Source organism: Exophiala xenobiotica (assembly GCF_000835505.1).
Source record: "Exophiala xenobiotica strain CBS 118157 unplaced genomic scaffold supercont1.7, whole genome shotgun sequence".
NCBI classification, from domain to species: Eukaryota; Fungi; Ascomycota; class Eurotiomycetes; order Chaetothyriales; family Herpotrichiellaceae; genus Exophiala; species Exophiala xenobiotica.
Window position 1 is genome coordinate 2,514,891 of NW_013562488.1, and position 23,937 is coordinate 2,538,827.

General features: G+C 51.7%; 8 protein-coding genes across 8 annotated transcripts; 3 read left to right on the top strand and 5 right to left on the bottom strand.

Moving 5' to 3' along the window:
- Positions 1–1,438: 1,438 nt before the first annotated feature.
- PV05_11623 (uncharacterized protein) lies at positions 1,439–2,639 on the bottom strand (the record flags this gene model as incomplete). Its single annotated transcript, XM_013455127.1, has 4 exons — positions 1,439–1,725; positions 1,776–2,015; positions 2,071–2,373; positions 2,468–2,639. The coding sequence occupies 4 exons, from the start codon at positions 2,637–2,639 to the stop codon at positions 1,544–1,546; spliced, it is 897 nt and encodes a 298-aa protein (XP_013310581.1). The 3' UTR covers positions 1,439–1,543.
- Positions 2,640–3,654: 1,015 nt separating this feature from the next.
- Positions 3,655–5,497, bottom strand: PV05_11624 (uncharacterized protein; the record flags this gene model as incomplete). The annotated part of the gene is made up of 4 exons (XM_013455128.1): positions 3,655–4,394; positions 4,445–4,728; positions 4,778–5,408; positions 5,467–5,497. The coding sequence occupies 4 exons, from the start codon at positions 5,495–5,497 to the stop codon at positions 3,655–3,657; spliced, it is 1,686 nt and encodes a 561-aa protein (XP_013310582.1).
- Positions 5,498–5,953: 456 nt separating this feature from the next.
- PV05_11625 (uncharacterized protein) lies at positions 5,954–7,960 on the bottom strand (the record flags this gene model as incomplete). The annotated part of the gene is made up of 5 exons (XM_013455129.1): positions 5,954–7,489; positions 7,535–7,620; positions 7,671–7,702; positions 7,755–7,880; positions 7,941–7,960. The coding sequence occupies 5 exons, from the start codon at positions 7,958–7,960 to the stop codon at positions 5,954–5,956; spliced, it is 1,800 nt and encodes a 599-aa protein (XP_013310583.1).
- A 566-nt stretch (positions 7,961–8,526) lies between these two features.
- On the top strand, positions 8,527–11,163 carry PV05_11626 (uncharacterized protein). The gene is made up of 2 exons (XM_013455130.1): positions 8,527–8,955; positions 9,014–11,163. The coding sequence occupies exons 1-2, from the start codon at positions 8,732–8,734 to the stop codon at positions 11,001–11,003; spliced, it is 2,214 nt and encodes a 737-aa protein (XP_013310584.1). The 5' UTR covers positions 8,527–8,731; the 3' UTR covers positions 11,004–11,163.
- Positions 11,164–12,342: 1,179 nt separating this feature from the next.
- Positions 12,343–16,080, bottom strand: PV05_11627 (uncharacterized protein). Its single transcript, XM_013455131.1, has 2 exons — positions 12,918–16,080; positions 12,343–12,857 (listed from the first exon to the last, which is right to left on the bottom strand). The coding sequence occupies exons 1-2, from the start codon at positions 14,577–14,579 to the stop codon at positions 12,621–12,623; spliced, it is 1,899 nt and encodes a 632-aa protein (XP_013310585.1). The 5' UTR covers positions 14,580–16,080; the 3' UTR covers positions 12,343–12,620.
- A 517-nt stretch (positions 16,081–16,597) lies between these two features.
- PV05_11628 (uncharacterized protein) lies at positions 16,598–17,491 on the top strand (the record flags this gene model as incomplete). Its single annotated transcript, XM_013455132.1, has 2 exons — positions 16,598–16,685; positions 17,073–17,491. The coding sequence occupies 2 exons, from the start codon at positions 16,598–16,600 to the stop codon at positions 17,489–17,491; spliced, it is 507 nt and encodes a 168-aa protein (XP_013310586.1).
- Positions 17,492–17,774: 283 nt separating this feature from the next.
- On the bottom strand, positions 17,775–19,556 carry PV05_11629 (uncharacterized protein). Its single transcript, XM_013455133.1, has 2 exons — positions 19,260–19,556; positions 17,775–19,095 (listed from the first exon to the last, which is right to left on the bottom strand). The coding sequence occupies exons 1-2, from the start codon at positions 19,366–19,368 to the stop codon at positions 17,945–17,947; spliced, it is 1,260 nt and encodes a 419-aa protein (XP_013310587.1). The 5' UTR covers positions 19,369–19,556; the 3' UTR covers positions 17,775–17,944.
- Positions 19,557–21,536: 1,980 nt separating this feature from the next.
- On the top strand, positions 21,537–23,048 carry PV05_11630 (uncharacterized protein; the record flags this gene model as incomplete). Its single annotated transcript, XM_013455134.1, has 1 exon — positions 21,537–23,048. One exon carries the CDS (start codon positions 21,537–21,539, stop codon positions 23,046–23,048), a length of 1,512 nt encoding a protein of 503 aa, XP_013310588.1.
- Positions 23,049–23,937: the final 889 nt, after the last annotated feature.

Genomic DNA, 23,937 nt, shown 5'->3' on the forward strand with positions numbered 1-23,937 from the left:
ACCTCCGCCGGTCCCGGTTGCTGCACTTCTTACCAGGAGCAAAAACGTCGGTAGATGAATTTGACCAACGTTAACAGTGAGTAATCATATGAGTGGGGTGGTGGTGCTGGTGGTGGTCAATGGCTAGTCTGTGCTCGCATTGCTCCCAAAGTGGTTGGCTTGGCACCATCTTCACACCGGGCGCTTCTGTTGGCGCTCCAGAGAAATTGCTCTCTTGTTATAATTTCTGTACTGTGGTAGATGAGGTGGACCAAATTTACGGCAGATATTAGTAGCTATCTCGAAGACTGCTGTCCAGGAGATAGGACATTGTTCGAGAAACTTCAGAACCATGGTCGAAGCGTAATGCGCCCCAGTCTTGAGGTACGAGCGTTGATACAAGTACCTCAAATTCTTTGTGCCTATAGTAAGACCACGTTGCTGCACCGATAAAATACTGGGTGGTCGTATGGCGGACGGTAGAGATTTATTAGCGTACGCCGGTGCAGCGATAACAAAGAAGACGATGCGTCCCGTCGGTCACACGACTCCAGACTCGCTTCGGACTCAACCCTGTATGCCTCTTATCTTTCTCGCACTCAACAACAAAGATGCTGTGGAGGTTACCCACGATGCTCTCGCCTGCAGCACCTGTAGTGTACCATAGTAGCCCAGCAACCAGACCATCAGTAAGAAGCGAGATCACAATGTTCGCTTGTAATGGCGACTGTTGGATCTTCTGTGGATGAATGTGCATGAGCAGGAAGAGTACTCCGTACGGGGTAGGTTGATTCAGCAGCGCAACTCCCTCGTGAATCTGCATCTCCGCTTGTGGGCAACGGGTCAGCAGAAACCTCATTCCTTTGTGAAGGTCTGGCTCCGCATAATCTCCTCCTTTCCCATATGCAACCACTTAAATATGAAAACGAGCGTGAAAGCTTCACCAACCACTGTGAAACTGCTCGGCGCCTTTCGAACAAGGTTAGTCCTGAAATGCTCCGAGAGCTAGCATGAAAGAGTTCGTCTCTGCGGCAAGCCACTATATCCACATCGCTTTGTGGCTGGAATTTCGTAGGGAAAGACTCATGAATCTTATCGCCCCTTTTCGTGGCCAGGCGAAGAGTAATAACTCTCAATGCTGTTGGAGAAAAGGAGAAGAAACGGCAGAGGTAGGTTGAGCGTGAGATCTGGATGTGCAATTATCACAAGTGAAGAAGAAGCCGCGATTGGAGGCAAATAGGTTGCAGGCAGTCGAAATATTTTACATACTCAATGCTTGCTAACGAACAGACAGCGAACAATGTTGAATCAAAGCATCGACGTTATGAATGATAGTAATATTTATTGGACATCTCTGTCTGATATTTTCGCGTGGTTATACACGATGCTACTCGACATAACCTTGAGTTCCAGCTCCGTTCATTCAACTATAAAACAATTATTCCTCTCTTGAACAGACAGCATGTCGTTTTGTCCTCCGTAAGCATAGATGGGCTGGGCCGCCGACTAGGACGTTCCATCAACGGACCCGTCTCTACCTTGTCCTTGGCCAGTGGCTCCCATTTCACGCGGGCGCTGGCTGAACGGCATCAGCGTCTTGGTGATTGACGTTGTCGATGTAGGTGTCAGGGTGAGAAGCCTTCTCTGTACGGTGGCTAAAGCTCGACTTAGGGTCTCTAATGGAAATTCCCAGTCGCTCGACCTCGATGTTGCGATGACCCCACAGAAGGAGAGCACCGAAACCAGCTGTTTCTCAAGTCAATGTCATCACATACATATGTTTGAGGAATACCTACGCTTAGCAAGAAGATCCAAAACCCCATAGAAGATAGCCTCACTGTCGGAAGGAATAACATTGCCGCCTTCAGACAGACCCCAGGCAATAGGGTACAAGAACCACAAGAAAATGGTCCAGACACCGCAAAGAGTGTAGATTTTCTGAATGTCGGCACCATGGATGCGGGCATATGCACGGCCCTCGATGACAACGGAATATGCCACGAACAGGAATGCAACGGTACCGAAGGTGAAGAAGCCTATCAACGCGTGAACATGGTCTCATTACGTGAGAAGCAGATATTTGGGCCTTACCCCATTTATAAGAGCTCTTCACCAGCGCACCAACGAGGCCAGTCACGACCATGACCTCATTGGCTAAGATCACATAGAGAATAGTCGGCGTCGGCAAACCGCAGGTCAATAGTAAATCGGCAAGCAGGAGAGGTGTCGTGATGAACCAATCAATGTAGCGAACATAGAAGATTTGGCGCATGTTCCCAGCTACCTTGGGGTCGCCGCGCTCGAATTCGACCTGGATAGCAGTCCAGCCCAGGTTGGAGCCCATACTGAAGTACGCGATTGCAGCTACCAAGGTAATTGCAGCCGTGATATAATCTACTCGGTGTCAGAAAGCTGTACCGATGAAACCGGAAGAAAGCAAAAGGCACGTGGTGGATTGTCACAGCCTTTCGAGGAGGAGCACACATACGAAAGATGCGTTGAGAGCGGGTCTTTTTGAAGGATAGACCCATGAACACCAGCGTCGAAACCGCCATCACAGCGCAGACTGTAAAATACCAGTCACTTCCGCGACGCGTTATATGATTGTTGGTATTGACCGTGTTCGTCATGCCATTGATCTGAAGTGCTTGGTTACCCATGTTGGCGGCAGTAAGGCGGCGTACTGCGATAATGCTCTATGGCTGCTTCGACCGTCACACGTGGCGCTGGAATGTTGGATCTTGTTGAGTATGAAGTCAGCTCTGGAAACACCACCCGCGAGGTACTTCTTTATAGCCCACAAGGGGACGGTTTGAATGAGAACAACATGACGTCTTCGCAACAGCACTTCATTCTGGCCTCCTGAGCGAGAAAATCATGAATGCAAGTGATCTGACCAGATTCATACATCTATGACCTACCGTCCCGGTGCTTGCCGGCAGCTTGCCGATTGCACCGCAAGGAAAGCTTGCAGGAAAGCATATCTGAAGCAAGCTCTTCATCGAGCATGTTCGCAAATGGCTCTACCAGCATTCTGCAAGGCTATCGACTGTCGATGTTGTGCATATCAAGTGTTGATGTCATGGTCAACGCACGGCTTGCGGAGCCTTGCAGGTGATCTCAACAAGTAACCAGAATTTGATAAGGTCGAGCAGGTTAAAGCTTCGGACCGCATGCTCTGTGGCCGACAAAGCACTGATGGCAAGCACCGGTTCATTGTTGTAACTTGCACCGGAACTGCAAAGTGATGATCAACCGCTCCGCGAAGCAGACACCCGCCTCAGTGTTGATCGGCAATGCAATCCCCGCCATGATGTGGTAACCAGCTTTACCGGAGAGCTGTTCCAGCAGATATGAAACTTGGCTCAACCTCGATGTATACTGAGTAGGATAATTTCCCAGGATCGACCAAGGGGGCAGAAATCTGAACTCACTACCAGGTACGGTGGGCCGGCGAGGAAGTTGTATGCGTCATCAATGCGGTTTCTGGCTGGTAAATTTGCTGCTTTACTGCCTGTGGCTGATGGAGATCAGGAACGCCACAGATCTTGGGAAGAATACAAGGGTGAGGAGGCTAGGTTGCACAACATTGACGGATCTTGTACAACTTCGGAAGTGTCTTCAATTTGTCAAAAATCTTGATTCGTTCATCAAAGGCATTTGAGAGTATCACGCTCACTTCAGTCTGGAATACCCGACAACGTAGGGCAAAATGAACGCCCATAACAGCATCAAAAAGAACACCACCAGAGGTCCTAGGGGCAATGGTGGTCTCGCCACATTATCCAGTTCGCTCACGACCCTTTTTTCGTGGCCGCCAGGAGGCCAGGGCTTGACCACGCCCAGATCGTCGAGTATTTGTCCAGTCGTGATCTTGCTGCCTGCAAGCACAATAGGGACGCCAGTGCCAGGATGCGTACTTGCCCCAACAAAGTACAAGTTCTTGATTTTATCGTGTTTCGTGCGAGGTCGGAAACTGAGGACGTTGAAGAAGGAATGACTCAATCCTAAAATCGCCCCTTTGTCGAGATTGAAGCTCTCCTTCCACGACACTGGCGTGTTGATCAGTTCGTTGACGATATGAGACCCCAAGTCAGCTCCGGTCCGGAGGCGCACTGTTTCAATGACGGCATTTCGAGCTTTGGACACCATGGCTTGCCAGTCTTGAGGATTCTGAGGGGTTAGCCCCCGGTCAGCCTCATTCTCCAGAAGATGACCGCAAGGCACGAGAACAACGACGGTGTCTCGGCCCTCCGGAGCTGCGGTTGGGTCCACGCGCGAAGGTACGTTGACGTAGAATGAAGGCTCCTTGGGGATCAGCTGTCGTTTGAATATGTCATCGAAGCTATCCTGATATTCGTCCGCCAGGAAGACATTGTGCGTGTGAAGCTCAGGAATGATCTTGTCCATCGACCCTGGTTACGTCAGAGGCTATTCCCAGTCGCCTGAGATTGACTCGACTTACAGTAGAAGGAGATGCTTGAGCATGATGCTGGCTTCTTGGAGAGTGACTTGGCTTTTGTCGAAGGTGGCAGCAGCTCATTGTATGCGTAGACAAGATCAGCGTTCACAAGGACAATGTCGGCATTGATTACCTCTCCCGAGGCTAGAGTCACACCAGTGGCGTCGTCCTCATATCGACCCAGATTTACATGAGAGACTGGTGTCGATAGTCTGTACTGAACGCCGAAACGCTCGCCCACTTTCACCAAGGCATCCAGAACTTTGTGGAAGCCGCCTCGAGGATACCTGCTTGATGTTTAGCCGACTTCTGCAATGACACGATTTGCCATCTTACCAGATGCCCTCGGCCAGTTCTGTATATTGTAGAAGACTGTATGTCCCTGGTGCTTCGAATGGACTCATGCCCATGTACATGCTGCCGAATGTGAAGGCTCGTCTTAGCCTCTCCGTCATGAAGTAGGTCGATGCGCGCCGCCAGATGCTTTCGAAAGGGTGGAGAGCCAGCAGATACGGCAAGAAACTGGGCCTCGCCAAATGCAAGAAGCTCGTGAAGTTCTTCCTCAGAACGTGAACTATGCTTGCCTCGTAATGGACGTGTGCCTCTTGCATCCACTGCAAGTACCTCTGAAAGCCATCTTTACCCTCCCACTTTTCAATCGTCTTCTTCATGACAGCGACATCTGTTGACAGCTCGATACATTCGCCATCCCCAAACCACACATTGTAATTTGGCTCACACTTGACCAGTTCAACTCCTTCTGCTTCGAGGGTTGTGTCTAGGTCGGTGAAGGCTTCGCGAAAGAGGTCAGGAAGGAGGAGCAGCGAGGGCCCTTGGTCGAATCGATGGCCATCTCGGTGAATCAAACTGCACCGTCCGCCGGTAAAGTCGTTCTTTTCAAGGACAGTAACGCGAAAGCCGGCCTTAGCAAGGCGCGCTGCGCTTGCGATGCCTCCAGCACCGGCACCTTTGAAGCAGAGTCAGTTTCGTGAATAGCTTGTAGCAACCAGATTGCCTGCACTCACCAATGATTACAGCAGTCTTGGGCTTTTCCATGCCTCAGAAGTAATTGCTCGACTATCAGATACCCAAAGGAGGGTAGAAAGTCAATGGAATCACATGTTGGGACGTATTTGTAACTCCGAGAAAGTCAATGACAACATGACTCTAGCCAACGCACAGCGCCTAGGTGGGCTCCGTCTGCAGCCGCCCAAAGAGGCGTCTGCAAGGGTTCACATGAGAACTGCGCAAAATTTGCAACAAATCTATGTTGATAGTGAATCTATGGGTTGCGGAAGAGAATACAAGCTTGAAATCTGAGATCCATCATATCTCGTTGCACACAAAAATTCCGGGACGATCACCCCGCACGCCCGAAAATGCCTATGACAGCACCCCTACATGGAGCAAGGCGAGCCGGGTGATGAGGGGTTGCGGATGCAGTATATTGCATCTCCGGAACTCCTATGCAGATCAGGGGTATATCCTATTAGGGTTCATGTCGTCGCATCCTCAGGCTGAGCCTCTCCATCCTGCCATTGTCCTCCATCCTACCCAGATTCTTTTGGATTTGGGGACACTTGCCCTTCCCTTCTTCCCACTGCCGGCGAAGTCCAGGGGTTGGCCATGCTGTATGCGATACCGCAAGATCCTCCCAATCTCCATATAACTTTCGACCGCGACCCGAATGCCACTTCGCGCGTAGGACGGGAGCTCTTCAATGGCGTCACGGTTGTCGGCGTATATCCTGAACGCTGTGTCCAGTATTTCTTTTCGATGGATCAAGGTCTCTTGCTTTTGAGCATTGGGCGAGGACGCTGACGATTTGGCGAACCAGTCGTGGGGAATGTAACATCTTCCAACTTCAGCGTCAGTTTGAACATCTCGCACAATGTTGACATATTGTAGTGCTCGTCCCATTCGTGCTCCGGCCGCCAGACATTTCTGTCTCGTTTCTGGATTGACACCATGATCAGGGTTGTGTTGGTAGACCAAGTTGAGGCACAACTCCCCGATGGTCGCCGCAACACATGTGGCATATCGCTCAAGGTCAGCGAATGTCTTTATCGGCGGATTCTCGTTGGCATCCTTGGCGAAGAATTCCTGGTCTATCCGGAAACCGTCCAACAGCGAGTAGAGTGGTTCCGAGGGTAACTTATCAGAAGGCAGCAGCATCAGAATGGTCTGTGCCTTTGGTGGGAAAGGAGACAAGGCATGCTGAAGTCGGATTGGGTCACTCTTTGGAGAGTAAACAGTGTCGAGGAAATTTGAGAAGTGTTTCACCCATCTGTCTGCCTCCTCCGCAGAAGGTGCGTCGTCGATCAGATCATCTGCCACTCTGCAGAACGCGTACAGCAGGATGAGATCGATTCTCAGGCGACCAGAAAAGACGCCTGAGGCGAGATAGAATGACCGACTTTTCCTCGCAAGCACCGTCAGGGAATTTTGCAGACCACGCAGACGGTTGCTGTCATACTTGGAGGTCGGCAGGAACAACGCTTTCAGTAACAACAACGGCGACGGTGTGCCTGGAACGACGGGGAAATATTGTGGGAAGGCGTCCAGGATGGCGAAGGCATTATCAAAAGAAACCGAGCCCCAGACGACAAGGATATTGGTGATCAGAAAGAAGACCGCCTCCTCGATTTCAAGATGTGGCCAGACATGAATGCCGAGTTTGGTTCCCAGTTCTATGCTCCAAGTGCCCCTACGCAGAGCAAGGGTGTCGACGATCCAGAGATACAGTGTTGGCAGGGCGATTGGTAACCAGGTCTTCGTCCAAGGCAACAGTATGAGCAGCTGGTAGGCAAAGGTCCAGAGCATCAACAAGACGGGAGCGGCCCAGGCAAGGATCAATCTCATATAGGTGCCCTCAGCATTACCACCTCGTAGGAGGATAGGTACTATTGAGGCCAACGTGAAGATGACTTGACCAGCACGTTTCCATGGTATCAGGGATTTGCCAGATGGGTTCTCGGGATCCGCCTCATTGCGTAGATAGATCGCTGTGAGGACTGATTTGCTGAGTATTATTTGCAGACATGTTGTCTGAACATGTCAGAGTCATAAACAACTTTCGAGGAGCACACCCACAATATAAGTCTGGATCACGAAGAAGAAGACTTCTTCCGCCGGGATATCCAAAAGCTTCGGCCCTAGAATGACATCTGCAGGATACGCTGGGCAAGGTCAGATCGCTAGAAGCAAATACGAGAAAAGTTCACCGTACTCCAAACCTTGGTTCTAATGAGGTATGAATCCCTGAGACTGGGTCAATATATTACAGCGAGTGCAACTGTGTCTCCGGACATACCATGGAATAGTGTACGAAACTGCTATGACCTGCAAAAAGCAGATTTTGTACACATCTCGCCGCGTGAACAGGGGGCCCAGGATTACGGTCAGGGTGATTGCTAGGGGGATGGTGTAGATGGCGTGGCTACTCCAAAGGTCAATTTCTGCCCAGATATTGGTAGCTCCAGGTGCGGAAGGGACATACACAAGCGCATAGTCGTACATCAGGTCAAGCGTGCAAGGAGTTCTCTCATCCGTCGGTGAAGGGGTAATGATGGAATCATAGACTGAGCGATCAACAGTGACATGTGGTAGGAGCCATGATAATGTAGAAATCGAAGGATGTCGCTAACCATCAACGAGCACACGTAAGAGCTCGAAAGCAGTCACTGACTCTGAGCTTGCCGACGCGCTACAAAGGACCAAGTGAGAAGGAATTGAATTTGGGAGCATTGCACAAAAATTTCCGAGAGACTCGGGTCATGACGCGGATGATATTGCATGAGTGTTTCCAAAGGGGGACTTTCAAGCCACAGATCTTACAAGCATCACCGAGCAATCCGTTGATCCACGAGGCTGGTAAGGGCTAGTGAGGCTAAAAGCAGCCAGACCAACTCCCGGAAAAGTTGCCGGAATCGCGCTACGGTGGCTCCTAGCCACCCCGCTAGCATGGTAGTACCCTGTCTAAGTCCCAAAGCTTCCGGCTGCAGGTGCCAACTCACATTGCGTCACCCTAGCTTCATGCAAGACTTCGCTGCGGGCCATTTTTCCCTGCATTTGTACTGCGGTACGAAGCGCTTTCGATGAACTCATACATTCACTTCCTCATACGATCTGCTCGGCATCGCGATTTTCTCCGCTTCATAGTCACGTCCTTGGTCCTTGGTCATGGCTACATCATGTGGGTTCGTCCATTCACTGCCGCTAAGTATCGCTTGCAATCCTTCTTGACATGTGTGAATGTTTGTTTCGCTGCTACCATGCTCATAACAGGTGATGTTCACTTCCTGCTCCCACTTGGTCTTCCGTGATTCCGATCCACCACGACGTGTTCATCCCACCTTGGCTGGGTATATGCTCGAAGCGCTCAGGTCAAGACTACGCCTCTCTCTAGATGCAAGACTAGCCACGTCAAAGTCACAACGACACGGACATCTCATCAACGGCCTTGCAAAGAGCGCGCGAAGATCGACAAGACCGAGGTGCTTGCGAAGACCTCTGTGAGTCGCTCGCCCGGCGTACCCACGACTACGAGTATCATCAAGCCTGACTTCTCAGTTCCAACCCCGATGTCTACAGACAACCTTCACCGGGCTCCCCTCCAAAGATGACGCCCTTTCCAAACCCTTCAAAACGCAGAAAGAGCCATCCACATCCATATCTCAGCGGCAACTTTGCTCCTGTACATAAGACTGTTCCGTTGACACCATGTAAATACACGGGCACGATCCCGGAAGAGCTGATTGGAGGGGAATACGTTCGAAATGGGGGCAACCCAGTGTCAAACGAGGACTTGGGTCGAGATGCCCACTGGTTTGATGGTGATGGCATGCTCAGTGGCGTGGCATTCACAAGGACCGTCGACGGAGTTCAACCTGAGTTCGTCAACCAGTATGTCTTGACTGATGTCTTCCTATCCACAACAACCTCCAAACACCTACGTACTCCGATCCTACCCAGTATTGCGACTCTCGTCAATCCGCTGTCTTCGCTATACAACATCATTCTGTTGGTCTTCCGTACCATCTTTCTTGTGATCTTGTCAAGATTGCCAGGCTCGGTACAGGCTATCAAGAAAATCAGCGTTGCAAATACAGGTATTCTTTTTCATGATGGTCGGGGCCTTGCAACCTGCGAGTCTGGTCCGCCCATGCGAGTCAGCCTTCCAGGCTTGGAGACCATTGGCTGGTACAATGGAAAACGAGCTGAAGGTGAGCTTGGTGGCGAAGAAGGCTCAGGCTTCGGGGGGGTTGGTTTGCTCGGCTTTATGAAAGAATGGACGACAGCACATCCACGAGTCGATCCCAGAACGGGAGAGCTGGTCCTCTTCCACTCGACCTTTGCACCACCATATGTACATTACTCAATCATTCCTGCCACACATCTGCCGGCTGTCTCCACAACACCGCTGGATAGGCCGACCAGGCTACTCAATGCACCGATTCCAGGCATATCATCGGCCAAGATGATGCACGACTTTGGGGTTTCTTTCAACCACACTGTCATCATGGATTTACCTCTATCTCTTGACCCCTTGAACCTTGTAAAGAATAAAGCGGTTGTCGCTTATGACCCTGCTTCCAAGTCACGCTTCGGTGTCTTTCCCAGGCACTCGCCAGAGCAAATCCGCTGGTTTGAGACCAAAGCTTGTTGTATATTTCATACCGCCAATACTTGGGATGATCAAGTCAATAACAAAGACAGCGGCAGGGTCGAAACTATCAATATTAATATGCTAACGTCTCGATTGACGTCGGCTTCACTTGTTTTCTCCGCTGGTGACGTCGCTGCACCACAACCGATTTCACTTGATGGCACGGAAGAAGAAGACCAGTGTCGACTGTATTACTACCAATTCCGCATGGACGATCCTGACCAAAACCGGATTAACTATCAGTTCGCGTTGAGCGCCATTCCTTTCGAGTTTCCAAGCGTGCATGAGAGGCAAGGGATGGGTTGGGTCAAGTATGTCTACGGCTGCTCGACTTCCGAGGGCTCCTTTGGTGCCGCCCTTGGTAGAGCAGTCAAGATCGATTGTCTCGTCAAGTTCGACACAGAAACTCTGATCAAGCGAGGCAAGAAGGATCCAACTGTACAAGACATCACTGGCTGCGTGGACACCAGGACGGTACAAGAAATTGTCGATTCCAACGTCGAGGATGACCCCATCTCAGTTTTCCGTCTGCCACCCGGTTGGTACACTCAAGAACCACGCTTCGTGTCGCGTCGAAACGGCCAGAATGAAGATGATGGTTGGTTACTAACCTATGTCTTCGATGAGTCTCAGCTCGATTCAAATGGCGATTGTCGACCTGACGCTGTAAGTGAACTTTGGATCATTGATGCGAGAGACATGAATACGGTCGTCGCTCGCATTCACCTCACTCAGCGGGTCACCTATGGCCTCCATGGCAACTTCTTCAGCGAAGACCAAATCAAATCTCAACGGCCCGTGGAGACCATACGGGGCATCAAGGAGATGGATGAAACGAAACAAGGCAGCCTCTGGCTAGCCGTGAGGGACTGGATAGAGAGGTTCCTTGGATGATGATTCTACGCAGAACATGAGATACCCACATACGAACAGCGTTTGCATTGGCGTGGCGTTGATTGAGCAGAGTACCCTTCTCCTACTGTGTTATCCAATTATGCCATCAAGCGGTGGCCGTACATAGTCTTAATGAACAGTCCTGGATTGATTTAATGCGAAGCCTTCAGGCGCCGAATCATGTTCAAGAGTCAGGTTCGCATCCATTATTTTTGTCGGCTATTTCGAATCCCGTCATAACTTGGGCAATCTTCGGCTTCTCACGTCCCACTGGCAGGCTCAAGGTAGCATCAATCGCCACGGCCGGCGCTGCAAAGGATGCAGGCTAGAGCGAGAGCGCCTGCACCGAGTGAAAGGCAGCACATGCTCAGAGCTAGTCCTGCGCTCGAGAGAGTCCGCTTTCCAACGACCGGCGCCTGGATACTAACTAGTCTCCTACTACTTGTATGTGGCCCCTTGGTACCTACAACACACCGCCACGAGGACAAACTTTACCAAGGCCAGGCCTTCGAGAAAGGCAAAAGCCACCTGTCCCGTGAAGATTGAGCCATAATCGTCTCATGCTCGAGCTTGGGTACTAGTAGTCAATTACTGGCCCCTGAACTTTCTGTCCCTCCGGCTCGACTACATTAGGGGATGCTAGGCTAAGTTACTGCGACACCGGGACGAAGAAAGCCTGAAAAAGAGCAGGGTTCGAAATGCTGCACAGCTGTTGCTTGATAGCGAGTAGCTTTACTGTCGCACAACCACCGGCCGCTGGACGAGTCAGAACTTTGAACAAAGAGGTGGTGAAGTCATGTACACCTGTGTCCACTGTTCCCGTGCGACGTGATGGTGATATGATATGATGTGATAGCGCAGGGAGAGTTCGCAATCGAACTTCGGACGTGCATGGTGGGCTGGGGGGACTACGTACATGTACGGTGTTGGGGAGTTTGAACGGTTACACCCGAACATGGTTTAGGACCTAGGTCAGTTACACCCAGTCGAGAACAAGATTTCTCTTGTCGAGGCTTGACTTTATGGATCTGTACGCCCTCTCCTCCTTCCGGCGAACCCACGGCTCGGTTGGCGGATCGTTCAAGTACTGGTCGCTGGTCGTGATCAGTGGCTGACAGTCATGAATCGATGGGCGTTCTCCAATGTCATGGGGATGGAGAGTGGAGGGGTCACGAATCGAGACGGGCCATGACAGTTCGTGCAAGTAATTGTACCAGTATATCACGCAATGGCGTGCCAAACCGAATGGCCAACATGTATATGCGTGAGTATGGGTACAAAGGGAGGGCACGAAGGAACTTGAATCGGTACAGAGCAGCGAAATGACAGATGTGAAAGAGAAAGGAAAGCTCATCATCATTATGTATATGCTCACATGGAATATGGGTTGGTCATTATATGTTGCGCACCACCAAACTTTGCATACATACACGGTATGCCCACTCCAATATTATGTGAAACATGGAGAGAAAATAAAGATCTAGTAATGCAGGCCATCCTACTACATCCCATCACGCATCCGCCCCAAAATTTTTGAAGTACCGAACCAATGCAACCTGGACCGGACCATTGAATAGTCAAAATGACAAAAAAGAAAGCCGGATTCGAGTGTTCCGGTTATGATGAGATGGGATGCTTCCGGCCCTTCTTCTTGAGCGTGGAGGTCATACCGTTGCCATCTGCATACTCAAGAGGGACGGTCGGCCAGTCATCGACGCCATCGAGCATAGCGATGGCCATGCCGCCAGCCATGTGGGTCTGGACGTGGCAATGGAACAGGAACGCACCAGGGTTGACGACTTCGTAGCGCAGAGCCATCCAGGTGTTGTTCGCTTCAGCGGCGGTTGTGGTGTACTATAACACTTATGTCAGCACATCATGCATGCCAGGAGAAGGGAGGGTGGTTAGACTTACCCCATCGCGTAGAGGTGGGTTGACAAAGTTGAACGTGGTGTTCGGGAGCACGGCCGCAGCTTCAGCGACGCTGGACCAGTTCCATGCGCCAACGCCCTTGCCCAAGACGTAGGCCTTGTTGCTGTGTTTGTGCATTGGGTGAGGCTGGGCGAGAGGACCTTGGGTCTTGATGATCAAATCGACCCACTGGCCCATCTTGGTCTTGATGATCAGGTCGTCAGCGGGAACCTGGGCTGGGTCCTGGTCAAGGAGGGGCATCGCGTCTTCCATGGACGTGTTGAAGCCGTCGATGCCGCTGAGCGTCCATTGATATGCGCCAAAAGGTCGGCCCAGCTTCTTAATGTTGAACATGTACGTGACGTCGGCTGCGGCTGCGGGCGGGTTTGGTGGGAATGGCGCGGCTTTGTTGTCGTTGAAGGGGACGATTTGAGTCAGGTTGGTGCCGGCGAAGTTCATGACGGACAGGGCGTTGGGGTCGGATGACGCGGGGCCGTAGGAGCCTTTGTATTTGAGGACACCAAACCCGCTGATGACTTGGTTGAGACCGTTGTTGGCAACACGGATGGAGTACTCGGCTGGCGCTTGGTTGAGCTGGACGAGCACGGAGTAACGATCGCCGTTGTTGATGATGACTTGGTCCACACGTTGGGGGGTCACGTAGCCGCCATCGACAGCGTACACCCACATCTTGTGGCCGTCGATGGTAAACTTGAGAAGTTCGAAGCCACCTGGGTTGATGAAGGTGAAGGCAGCCCAACCTTTAGCCGGGTCGACTTCGAAAGTGGCCATTTCGCCGGTGGACGGCGTGCACTCGAAGTAGGCATCGGCGGGGAGGGTGTCAATGGCAAATGTGAAGTTTCCCTGTGTGGCTGGGAGGTTGGGAGGCAAGCAGCCCTTGTCAGTTAGCTGCGATGGGCTCACGGCAGCAAGCAGAGCGGTGGCCTTTGGGTTGGTGTAGGCTGTCAATTCACCCCGGCTCAAGCAGTATTGCGAACCCTTGCCGTTCAGGATGATGGAGTCGGCACAAGCGATGTCAACATTGGCGGCTTCCTCCTGCTCGTGAAATTCTTTCGAGGTGTACTTGTTGTAGTCGGAGACGAAGATGGTTTCTTGAATCTTCTCTGCGGCTACCATGGCTGCAACTGCCGAGGAATCATTGCTGATCAACGTGAAAGGCTTGGGCGCATTATCGGCGGCCTCGATAATGATAGCTCCGTACAAGCCATCCATCATCTGCGAGCGGTAGTGGGCGTGGTAGAAGTAGACGCCTGAAGCATCAGCGGTCCACTTGTAGAGGTATGAAGAACCAGGAGCGATCGGCTTTTGTGAAAGACCTGGCACGCCGTCCGACCAAGGTGTTCCTTGCTGCACGATTCCGTGGAAGTGGACCGCTGTGGGATCAGGAAGCTCGTTGTGAACGAGGAAGTCCACCTCATCGCCGACCTTCAACTTCAATGCCGGTCCAGGGAAGGTCCCATTAGTGAGGATCATCTTGCGTGGCTTCCCTCCACTGGGAGAATAGTCCTCCCATGTCAGGGTCACTTCGAAGTGTACCTTATTAGATCGTGTCGTAAGTGCTGATAATGAGGAGGAGGGTGCAGCATATGCGAAGATAGCGAGTGACAAGAACGAGAGTATCGCAATGAGCCTTGAGAAGGCCATTGTGCAAATGATGTGGAGTAAGAAAGAAAGACTTGTACAAACAATGAGTGTATTGTACTCCACGGAGGGGAGGTCAGAGGAAGATGATATAGAAGTAACACAGAAAGGAAGCTGTCGTGTGGGTGCGAGGTTGGGATGTATAAGATCCGCCACCAGGATCCTTCATCAGCTTACCCTTGTTTTGCTGCAGCTCTCCAGATGAGACTCGGCTCGTGACAGGATGCCGGGGAATTACAGCGCCACAACTGAGCTGGAAGCAATGGCCTGGCTTGGTACTGAAAATTGCAGACTGACCGTTCCTATCCATCTGCTAGCGGCTTAGCAGTCACATTTAATCTGGGGCTGATGCGGCTGGCATGGGTAGTGTGGTCGTGGCAGGTGGCATTGATGCAGCGCTTGCATGAATCCAGGTATGAGTTAACTTTCGAAACTCGTGGCTCAAGAGGCCAAAAGAGTGAGCCGTGAACAAACTCTGCCATTTCGGTCCGCTCTGCTGCAGGAACGGCTGTTGAGGCTGGGCCCAATGGCTATATCCAGCCGAGTGGCTGGCTGGCATATCACCACACACCGCGAGGCTCGATTGTATTCTGGGACGATTGACAATAGACTCGTTAGGCTGTTGATGCAACTTTCGTTATATTGATCTGAGTCAGTGCACTGCACTTGACAGGCTGAGTACGGTATCTGAGCTGAGAGGTGATCATTGACCAGTGCTGCTCAGACAGAATGTGCGGTGGTACGGGGCTTGCCAAGGAAAGGATCGATGGTTGTCTGAGAAGCGACAGGGCCGGAGTGGAGGGTGGACTCTGATATTCGACCTCAAACACGCCTAGCCAATGTAGGTACCAGCTTAGCCACATAGTGACCCTCGGGGAGGTCGTGAGTGGCCAACCTCTACCCATTGATTGTGTTTGCCAAGGATGACTTCCAATAAATAAGACTCCGCGCCGGAGGCAGTGAGGCTCCCATGGGCTCCCTAAGCCTCGGTGTCATTGAAAGCAATAAGTTGGCGACAGCTTGGCCAGCGCCTGAACGATGACGGTTTCCTTGGTACAGCTTGGTCTGGTGGAATGACGGAGCTGATTGGAGTCAGCTGACGAGCATCACCCGCTAAAGGGCCTGTCGACAAAAACCTCCTTTGCAATACCAAGCCTCAATCTTATTAGGGATTGGGCTTGGAGGTATAACCGGGTGTCATGCTCTCGTTGGCAAGATGCGCCCAGCAAGTCAATTTCAAGCCGTAGAAGTCTGCCTGATCCAGGAGGAAGATACCAAGGGTCAATGCCGACATGTCAGGATTTCCCGTGAGATGAATTGTCAGATATCGGTGATGCAGCGAAGTGTCACTGGGTCAGCTAGTGGAGAGTCGAGATCCAACAAACACGAAACCCGGCTTCACGGGATCCTTCTCTGGGCTTTCCTGCAAACATTTTCTTCAACGGCAGTGGACTCCGACGCCTCATGCAGTTCGTAGCTGGTCATGAGAGAGACATTGGAAGTGGTAAGAGGATGAAAGGGAGAAGAAGAGAAGCAACAGGTGGAACCACAATGATACTTGCCGAGACGCCAACAAGACACACCGAGGAGCGCGGGCAGCGCCCTGACTAACTGAGAACGACTAAGTTGATCGCTTACAAGATGGAGAGCCCCCAAATTTGGCCTTTGCACGAGATCAACTACGGTAAGGTCCAGGCGTCGCTGGTACCGAGATCTGAAGCCCCCCAAGCCTAACTTAACTTTGTGAGCCACGGTAGCGACCAAAGTTACCACTGTACAGGTTCAAGTGCAGCCTGGTGAGCCCAAAAGTCTTTCCACCTGCCGCCTGGGGCCCCCATAAGAACTGTCTGTCGCCACGCCGAGTGAGCCCTGACAGACTTGCCAAGTCGTCTTGTTCCAGCGCATTCCCATTTATAGAGTCGATTTTCGTTGACTCTCTCTTGGCCTCACTGTATGGACAAGCAGCAAACGATGCACTTGAGTTCAAAGATGCCTAGACCAATCTTCTAAGATCCGCCATCATGAAGAGCCTCGGAAGGGGCTTTCAGAGTCTTGCGCAATATCCGCCACAAGCACTCAAGCTCTACACTTCAATAACGCCTCGATCTGGTATTGACCTTGATCTGGTCTTTTCTCACGTTCGATCATGACACTCTACGAACGCAAGGCAAGTACTCGTAACATGGGAGAAGACCCCTTGTGAATGAGGTTCTAAATAATTGTGGTCTCGCCACCTCGCATGACACAGAAATGGCTAGCTTCGGAAGACTGGCCAACGGAGAGCTTCGAATTCCCCATGTGACGCACCAAGAGTGGGAGGCTTGACATCAGTCGTGGCTCAGATGATCACCCCATGGCAACAACGACGAGGACCTTAAATTTCCTTGCCAGAGGTCGAAGACTTGGAACAAAAGCTCTGAGAAAGCGACAACAACAACAGACAATTCAAACACTATTCAGCATTGCCCAAGATGACAACTGTGCTTAACTCACCAGCGAGATCGGGGGCCGAGCCGTCAGCAGCGCCACCGCCATACTCGGATTCAGCTGACGGGTCAAGGGACCGACTCCCACCCTATAGGGCGTCGCACAGTTTCGCCAGCGGCCAAGAGGAACTAGCTGCATTGAGAGAATTCGCAGAGTCCAAGTTGTACGTCGAACCCGGCACCAATGGCACGCTTCCTGATATCCGGAGTGGTATGGGGATGAGAAGTTTGTCTGTGGGTGGGCCGACGCAGCAGGATAGTGCCTACGCTGGACTGACTCCAGAGACGGACGAGGAGAGAAAGCGAAGAATAGCAGAAGAGAAGGCGAAAAAGAAGGCCGAGCATCACCGGACGCATAGCTTCACCGAGAGACTGGCGAGAGTCATTAGCGGAGGTAGCAAAGACGGCGCTTCCGGCTCGACCAAGTGAGATTACCACGAAGGAGGAGCAATTTAGGATGTGTTTCCTTTAGCATTGCCATCAATCATCAACGGCGATGACAATACCAGCGACGGCGCGGCATTGAGGCTGCACGGAGCCTGCTGCTCATACTTGCCACTTTTGTGGCAAGTATTGGCACAAGGCAATTCCCTCGATGGGCGCTATATTGACCCAAGACGTCACACGAAATGTTTGCATTGGCAAAGTGGACTTCCAAACATTGGCGCATGCTTGATGCAAAGACCATGGAGAAAAGTCGACAATCGTCATCGCTTCTCGACAAGCCCGTCGCGAGACGAGATCAGGTTGCCACAACATTTGTCGATACAGATTGTCGTTCAATTCTTCTCTTTGGCTAGGAGACACAGGCGAGAGGAATCGCGCAGTCATCCTTAGGACAATTACATGTATCATGTTGCCTCAACTTGGTCGCAGATTTTCCTACTTCAACTCAATCTTGTCCCCTTCTCCCACAATCTCAATCGATCTACCGCCCTCATCCAGACTTCTCCTTCCCGCCTCCAGTATGGCCGTTGTGAGAACAGTATTTCTCAGCGTGGGCAGGCCTCTCTTGTCCAACTCCTCAAGGCTGACTCTACCCTCGTTCACCGCCGTTACACCGTCGACAAACTTCTCAAAGCTCACATATCCATACCCACCCTGGCCAGCAAAGTTACCCTCCTCGTCCGGCGCATACCGCATATAAAACGGGTTATACCACTTCAACGAGCTTCCCGAATGATCATTCTCGTCCACAACATCATACCCACGCTTCGCCTGGTTGACATTTACTTCGCCCTTTGACGCGATATAATGAAAATGCTGCTGTGAATGCACACCTGCATTCATCGGCGCCGTCCAGCTCGCCGTGTATATCCCAGTTGCGCGCTTGTCATCGGTACTCCTCACCCAGTCGACGAGCAGCGTGATCGTGTCCTCCGTGCCCTTGGCACATCCCACCGACTCGGCAATGCCAACGCTCGCGCTCGCGCGTACACTCGCAGGTCGCCAACCGGCGTCTCGGACCATCCACTCGCAGATATCGACATGGTGCGAGTTGAGGTAGTACGAAATGTCCGACTCCTTGCCCGCCCAGGCCTTGAACGTCTCGAGCTGCGACTTTGGCTGCGACATGTAGCTGTAGAAGTAGTTGAAGTCCCCGAGATTGCGGGAGCGGAATTTGGCGTCCGCGTACGCCGGGTCGAATCGCTTGTGGTGCTCTATGTAGACGAATACCTTGTGCTTCCGGGCCAGGGCGAGCAGGTCGAGGTGGTGAGACAGGAGTTTCGTCGCGGGTTTGGTGAGCATGACGTGGATCCTCCGCTCGATGGCGTATTTGGCGATCTCGTAGTGCGTTGAGTCGGGCGTGAAAATCGTCACGGCCGAGCCCTGAGGCAGAGCGTCGATGGCTGTCTTGTAGGATTGTGGATTGGATTTGTCGTCAGAGGGGAAAGACTGGAAAGATACGTCCAGTCCATTGTACGCTTCCGAGATGTTCTTTTGCAGATGTTGTCTGATGGCGGGGAATTTCTGACCAGACACGCCTGCCATGGACAGGTCTGATACTTTTCCTCGTCGGCGGAGATCGAAGACTGTACTTTACGTGTTAGCCCTCCGCAGATCAGTTCCATGGTATTTGCTGTGCTGCGGCATGCAATGATGGCCCTGCCCATGAAAAGCGAGAGCATTGCGACGACTTGTGCGGAACGAGTATGCTGTGTGCTGGGCTGTTGTTCAAAAATGACGAAGGACTTACGTGTCAAGCCGACAACTCCCACCTTCTTGTCCGAAGTCGACGCAGCGCCTGAGACGAAACCCGTAGTGTACTCTCCAGTACCTACCATTAAGACTGCTGGTGGCGCCATCTTCGAGGCTTTTCCAATACTGCGACTCGTTTGAAGATAGCCCAATCTCACTAGATGTCGATAGCTTCCTCCGTCTGTCCTGGCAGTCCCTCTATTGAATCTGAATATGATTTCGACGTCGATGTACAGGAAACCTAGCACCAGTATCCTTCAGCCTAAGAAAGACGTTGATGCTGTTTATAGTCTTTCGAGGCGTCAGGAAAGAAAACCGCCTAAAACACCTCCACATATGAAGCGAGGCGGCTCATTTCATCATTCACCCGTCAATGCGGAGAAGTTCATTCGCCGGTTATTGCGCTTTTCGACATGGCGGCTAATGAGGCACCTATTGAGCACCTATTGGGCATCCGCTGGGCATCCACCGCGGTTATTGACGCCGGGGATGGCACCGGAGTCTACTCCATTCTCTGGGTACCTCCCGGAGTACTGTACTCCAAATTCCAGGGGCTAGTGAAGCTGGCCTTGCCTTGCCATCATCTACGAGTCACCACAGGCACGCACAGGCAGTAAAACGTCAGCGTCAAAATCGCCCTCCTCAGCGATGGACTCTGCTAAGCAACAACATGGTAGACGTGGCTTCCCAGTGGGCCATTGCGATTCCGACAATTCTTATTATCAACTACGTGTTCGTCGAAGCGACTTGTCATAGCATTCCCCCAGGGCCTGGGATAATTTGAATCCGACGCTATGATGTCGGTGTTGTCGACATTGAAGCATTGCATAGAACTGTAGCACGGTGGTTGCGAGGTATGCTTCTTTTTGATGCGTCGAGATCGGTCCACATCCTCATTTGAGCCCGCGATCAGCTGCTTCGAAGTCTTTGGAGCCAATCTTCATGCATGGGACAATCAATGAGGATCTTGCTTCCGTGATGGCTCTTTCGCATCTTGGGTTCGGGATCCCGGAAGGCTCTGTGGCACGTTGATGGCGGACCCAAATGTCGCATTCACATGCCTGCCTGCGAAAAACACCGCAGTGGTCAGGTTGCTTGAATGAGTCTTACCCTTCAAAACGCGCGACGTCACTTCTGTTATCGGGCGCTTCGGCTTGGTTGTCAATGCTAAGGCGGCTGAACGACGCAGCACGGAATATCACACCGTTGCTGACCTGACTTGAGCACCTAGCCGTAAGCAAGACTCGACCTCTCGGCGTGTCCTGTCTACTTAGTGACCGACCTTGAACTGTGAATACACTTTATGAGTCAGCCCAGCATTAGATCGACGAAAACAAAATATCTCGCAAAGTGGACTGGATGTATCATATGTAGACTCAGGTGCTTGAACCGAGATATTGATGCATGCACTGCATTGCATTACGGCCGAGAACAGTGCCAAAAGTTGGCAGATGAGACCTCCGGAAGCAAATTGTGATTCTGAGTAATGGCGGTCCCAAACAAACGTTCAGGCGTTGCGGCACACACTCCCATGCAAAGCCGTAGCCATTCATTCAGCAGGCAGGACCGTGAAGCGGCCGTAACATGACACAAGTCCTATCCAGGGTGTCTGGATTGCTTGCTAATAGTTCGTATTCCTAGAAACGCGCGTGAGCCTGGGGCTGCGGTTGGTTAAAAAAAGGTCCTGTACCTGGAACGACTGCGGGAAACCACGAGTATAACGTCGCCCACCAGTACGAGTAGCAGGAATCCTTGTGTCTTTGGCTAGAATGCAAGGAGCAGATTGCCGCTCTTGTGCGAGAATCAGCGAGGTGAGACTCTAGAAGAAGCCACCCAGCTGCACTGGATTCAAAGGCCAATGAGACGTCGCGACCATTTTCTGAATCAGGATTAGTGTACCTTAGATAATAGTGCTTCTGGCCCGTGTCAGCCCATGCAACAAGGCAAGGACTACTCCGTATGCAACCGTCGAATGGCCTGGTCATGGCTTGGTCCTTTTGTATGCGCTTACATCTCGCAGTCGAGTAGTACCAAAGAGAGCATTCTTACCTGATAGGCTAGGGTGGTGGAGCCTCGGGCTAGATGACCATGAGGACAGCCCTGCCAAGTACCAACAGTGTCACCTTGTCAGGGCTGGGAAACAGAGAATGGCCCATCAAGTATTGCTAACCGCGGGAAGCCAGAGTACTTCAATATGAAACGCCCGTCCTTTTGATTTCTGATTCGGCATTGACATTGTGAAGACTCAACCAGAGAAGAACTTCGCTGCTGCAAAATGCCGATCGGCAGACCTCGGGTCCCTGGAACAGAGGAAGAAAGGGCGGAGGCCCGTCGAGCAAAAGTCCGTGCCAATGTGCAAGCATTCAGGAGAAGGCAGAGGGAAAAGAAACTTACAGAAGCGGCCGCTCACCGGACAAATCAGCCGTCCTCGAAGCAGCTGGAGCAGGCTGAAGCCATTGGAGAAGAAGCGATAGGGCCTACCACGTTCTCATCCCTCGAGTCGATCTCTCGAGATCCTTTCGTGAGTTCCGAAGACACTGAGCCTTGGCTTTGGGCCATTTCCCTGGAATTCGGCGCCAGATTGATTGGAATGACTTATCGAGACGCCCTCACCACGGTTCTCCAAGACAAATATCTCCCGTCGCAGACCAATTTGGAACGGATACAGTACGAGCCCAAGAGAAAATTCTCCATATGTTGTTCCACATGGGTAACGTCGGCAACATTGGATATGGGAAGGCCAGAAACCAAAGTATTGATGGAGGCTCTTATTGCCGCTTCGTTGGCAATCATCGGAAGAGATCGAAAGAATGAAGACATGACTCTGCATGCAGCATATGTCCAGACCCGTGCGTTACAGAAACTGCGGTTTGCGTTGACACGATTTTCGGAAGGTGATCGAAGCATATGTCCAACCATGCTATCGCTGACGGCACTCACATGCGCCATGTCGGAGCTCATTGCCAACCAGTCGTGGGACAATTTCAACCGCCATCTCTCAGGAGTGGGAGCGCTGATCTTCCATGGGGGCCTACACGGCCTGAGCACGCAATCTGCTCAGGAACACTTTTACGGCTATCGTGCTATGCAGGCGCCGTTCCTCTTCATGAACCGACAGAGCGCATTCTTATCGAGTCCCGAATGGGTTGAATTCCCCTGGAAGAAGGACCTGGACCTCGCACAACATCCTTTGCACACCATGCTCGATATCGCTCTCAAGATCCTGCCAGAAATAGTCAAGCAAGATATGCCTAAGAGGTGGAAACTGTCATGTCTCCAGGAGCGTCTTCAACGAGCAAGGGCTGTGCTTGATGAGTTGCATGAGTGGGAGCGTAAGCTGCGCTCACAACATTCTGGTGTCTTGTACACAAAGAGGTCTGCGATCTGGGATGGTCTTCATGATTATTGTCTCGAATTTCCCCTTCCGTCGACAGGCGTAGCGTTCAGCATGTACACAGCTGTACGGATACATGTGGCAGCGCTGATAGCCGCGGTCTCTGACGACATCCTTGTCCATGAACCAACAGCCGAAGTATATGCCGAGTTGGCTGTGGTAGAGGCACTGCGTTGGTCAAGGCTTGCGTGCCAATGCCTCGAATATTTCCACACAGGCAGACTCAAAGTTGCTGGACGGATTGTAAGTCTTTGGCCGCTGGAGACCGCATGGGAGTTCTTCGTACGGGCCCAAGCAGAAAGGTCCATGAACCTGTCGAAAGAAGCGGCTTGGTGTCGATCCACGGCCGAAAGGCTTTCGAATATGGGTATACCTCCTCTTCAGTGGAGATGATCGTGGCAATGTTAGCATGACTTGCGAGCGGGCTGAGCAAGGCTGATGCGTTGTTCATGTTGAACTCGTCTTGGAGGCGAATCTGGAAAAGTGTGTACGTATGCCTGTGAGATGCGGAATCAGGCTACATCATGCTGAGAGTCAAGGAAGGTAGCTGAACCGGTCTCACCGTGTAGGTACATGATCAATACCGTGTCTTCGGTAGTCAAACCAAGTCTGAAGCACCCAACTGCAACAGCAGCAAGGTTTTAACTCAGCACCGACAATTACCACTCGTGTCGACCTGGAGGCTTCAGGCAGCTCGATACGCCTCCACGGGTTCCCAAGCCTGAATGGGTAGGAAGTGAGTGGAAGTGTCATCGGAGGATTCATCCTTTTGTGGACAAAGGTTGAGCTGCCAAGCCACATGGACAAATCGATAGTCTTGCTCAGCCACTTTTGTGGCGGGGCTGTCCACGTGATCAAGTAGGTTTGTGGCTGTCAGTGGCGTGGGAACGAGTAAGAACGTCTTCGATTCAGGCAATCAATTCTAAGTGCCCAAATCTCATCATCTTTCAGCCTGCATCATTTTTCTCCTTCGTGGTGTCCACGTATCAATGATTCGACTATCCAGGCAATAATCTTCCCAAATGCCATCGTTTTCGTCGAGCTGAATGACGCAGTCCAAGAGAACAGACAAGAAGCCAAGGAGTGACAGATCCTCGGCCAAGCCCCAAATCCAGAGTGATGACAGAATTTGTTATCGACAGTGGCAACCATGTTTTCTTGGTACGGTCTCGGATTCTGTTCGGTCACGGGGTGAATGAGATCTGTGAACCAGCGACAATGAGCCATCCTCAACCTTAAGACCTGGTGAAGCTATATGGATGAGTACGTGGCTATACCGATT

Bases quoted from the DNA above. Each gene is read 5' to 3' on its own strand.
- PV05_11626 (XM_013455130.1), top strand. From the start codon at position 8,732: ATGTTCACTTCCTGCTCCCACTTGGTCTTCCGTGATTCCGATCCACCA. The intron at 8,956-9,013 runs GTGAGTCGCTCG...CTGACTTCTCAG, and splicing joins AGGTGCTTGCGAAGACCTCT to TTCCAACCCCGATGTCTACA.
- PV05_11627 (XM_013455131.1), bottom strand. From the start codon at position 14,579: ATGGCCTTCTCAAGGCTCATTGCGATACTCTCGTTCTTGTCACTCGCT. The intron at 12,858-12,917 runs GTAAGTCTAACC...TAAGTGTTATAG, and splicing joins ACCCACCTCTACGCGATGGG to TACACCACAACCGCCGCTGA.
- PV05_11629 (XM_013455133.1), bottom strand. From the start codon at position 19,368: ATGGCGCCACCAGCAGTCTTAATGGTAGGTACTGGAGAGTACACTACG. The intron at 19,096-19,259 runs GTAAGTCCTTCG...CGTAAAGTACAG, and splicing joins GGGAGTTGTCGGCTTGACAC to TCTTCGATCTCCGCCGACGA.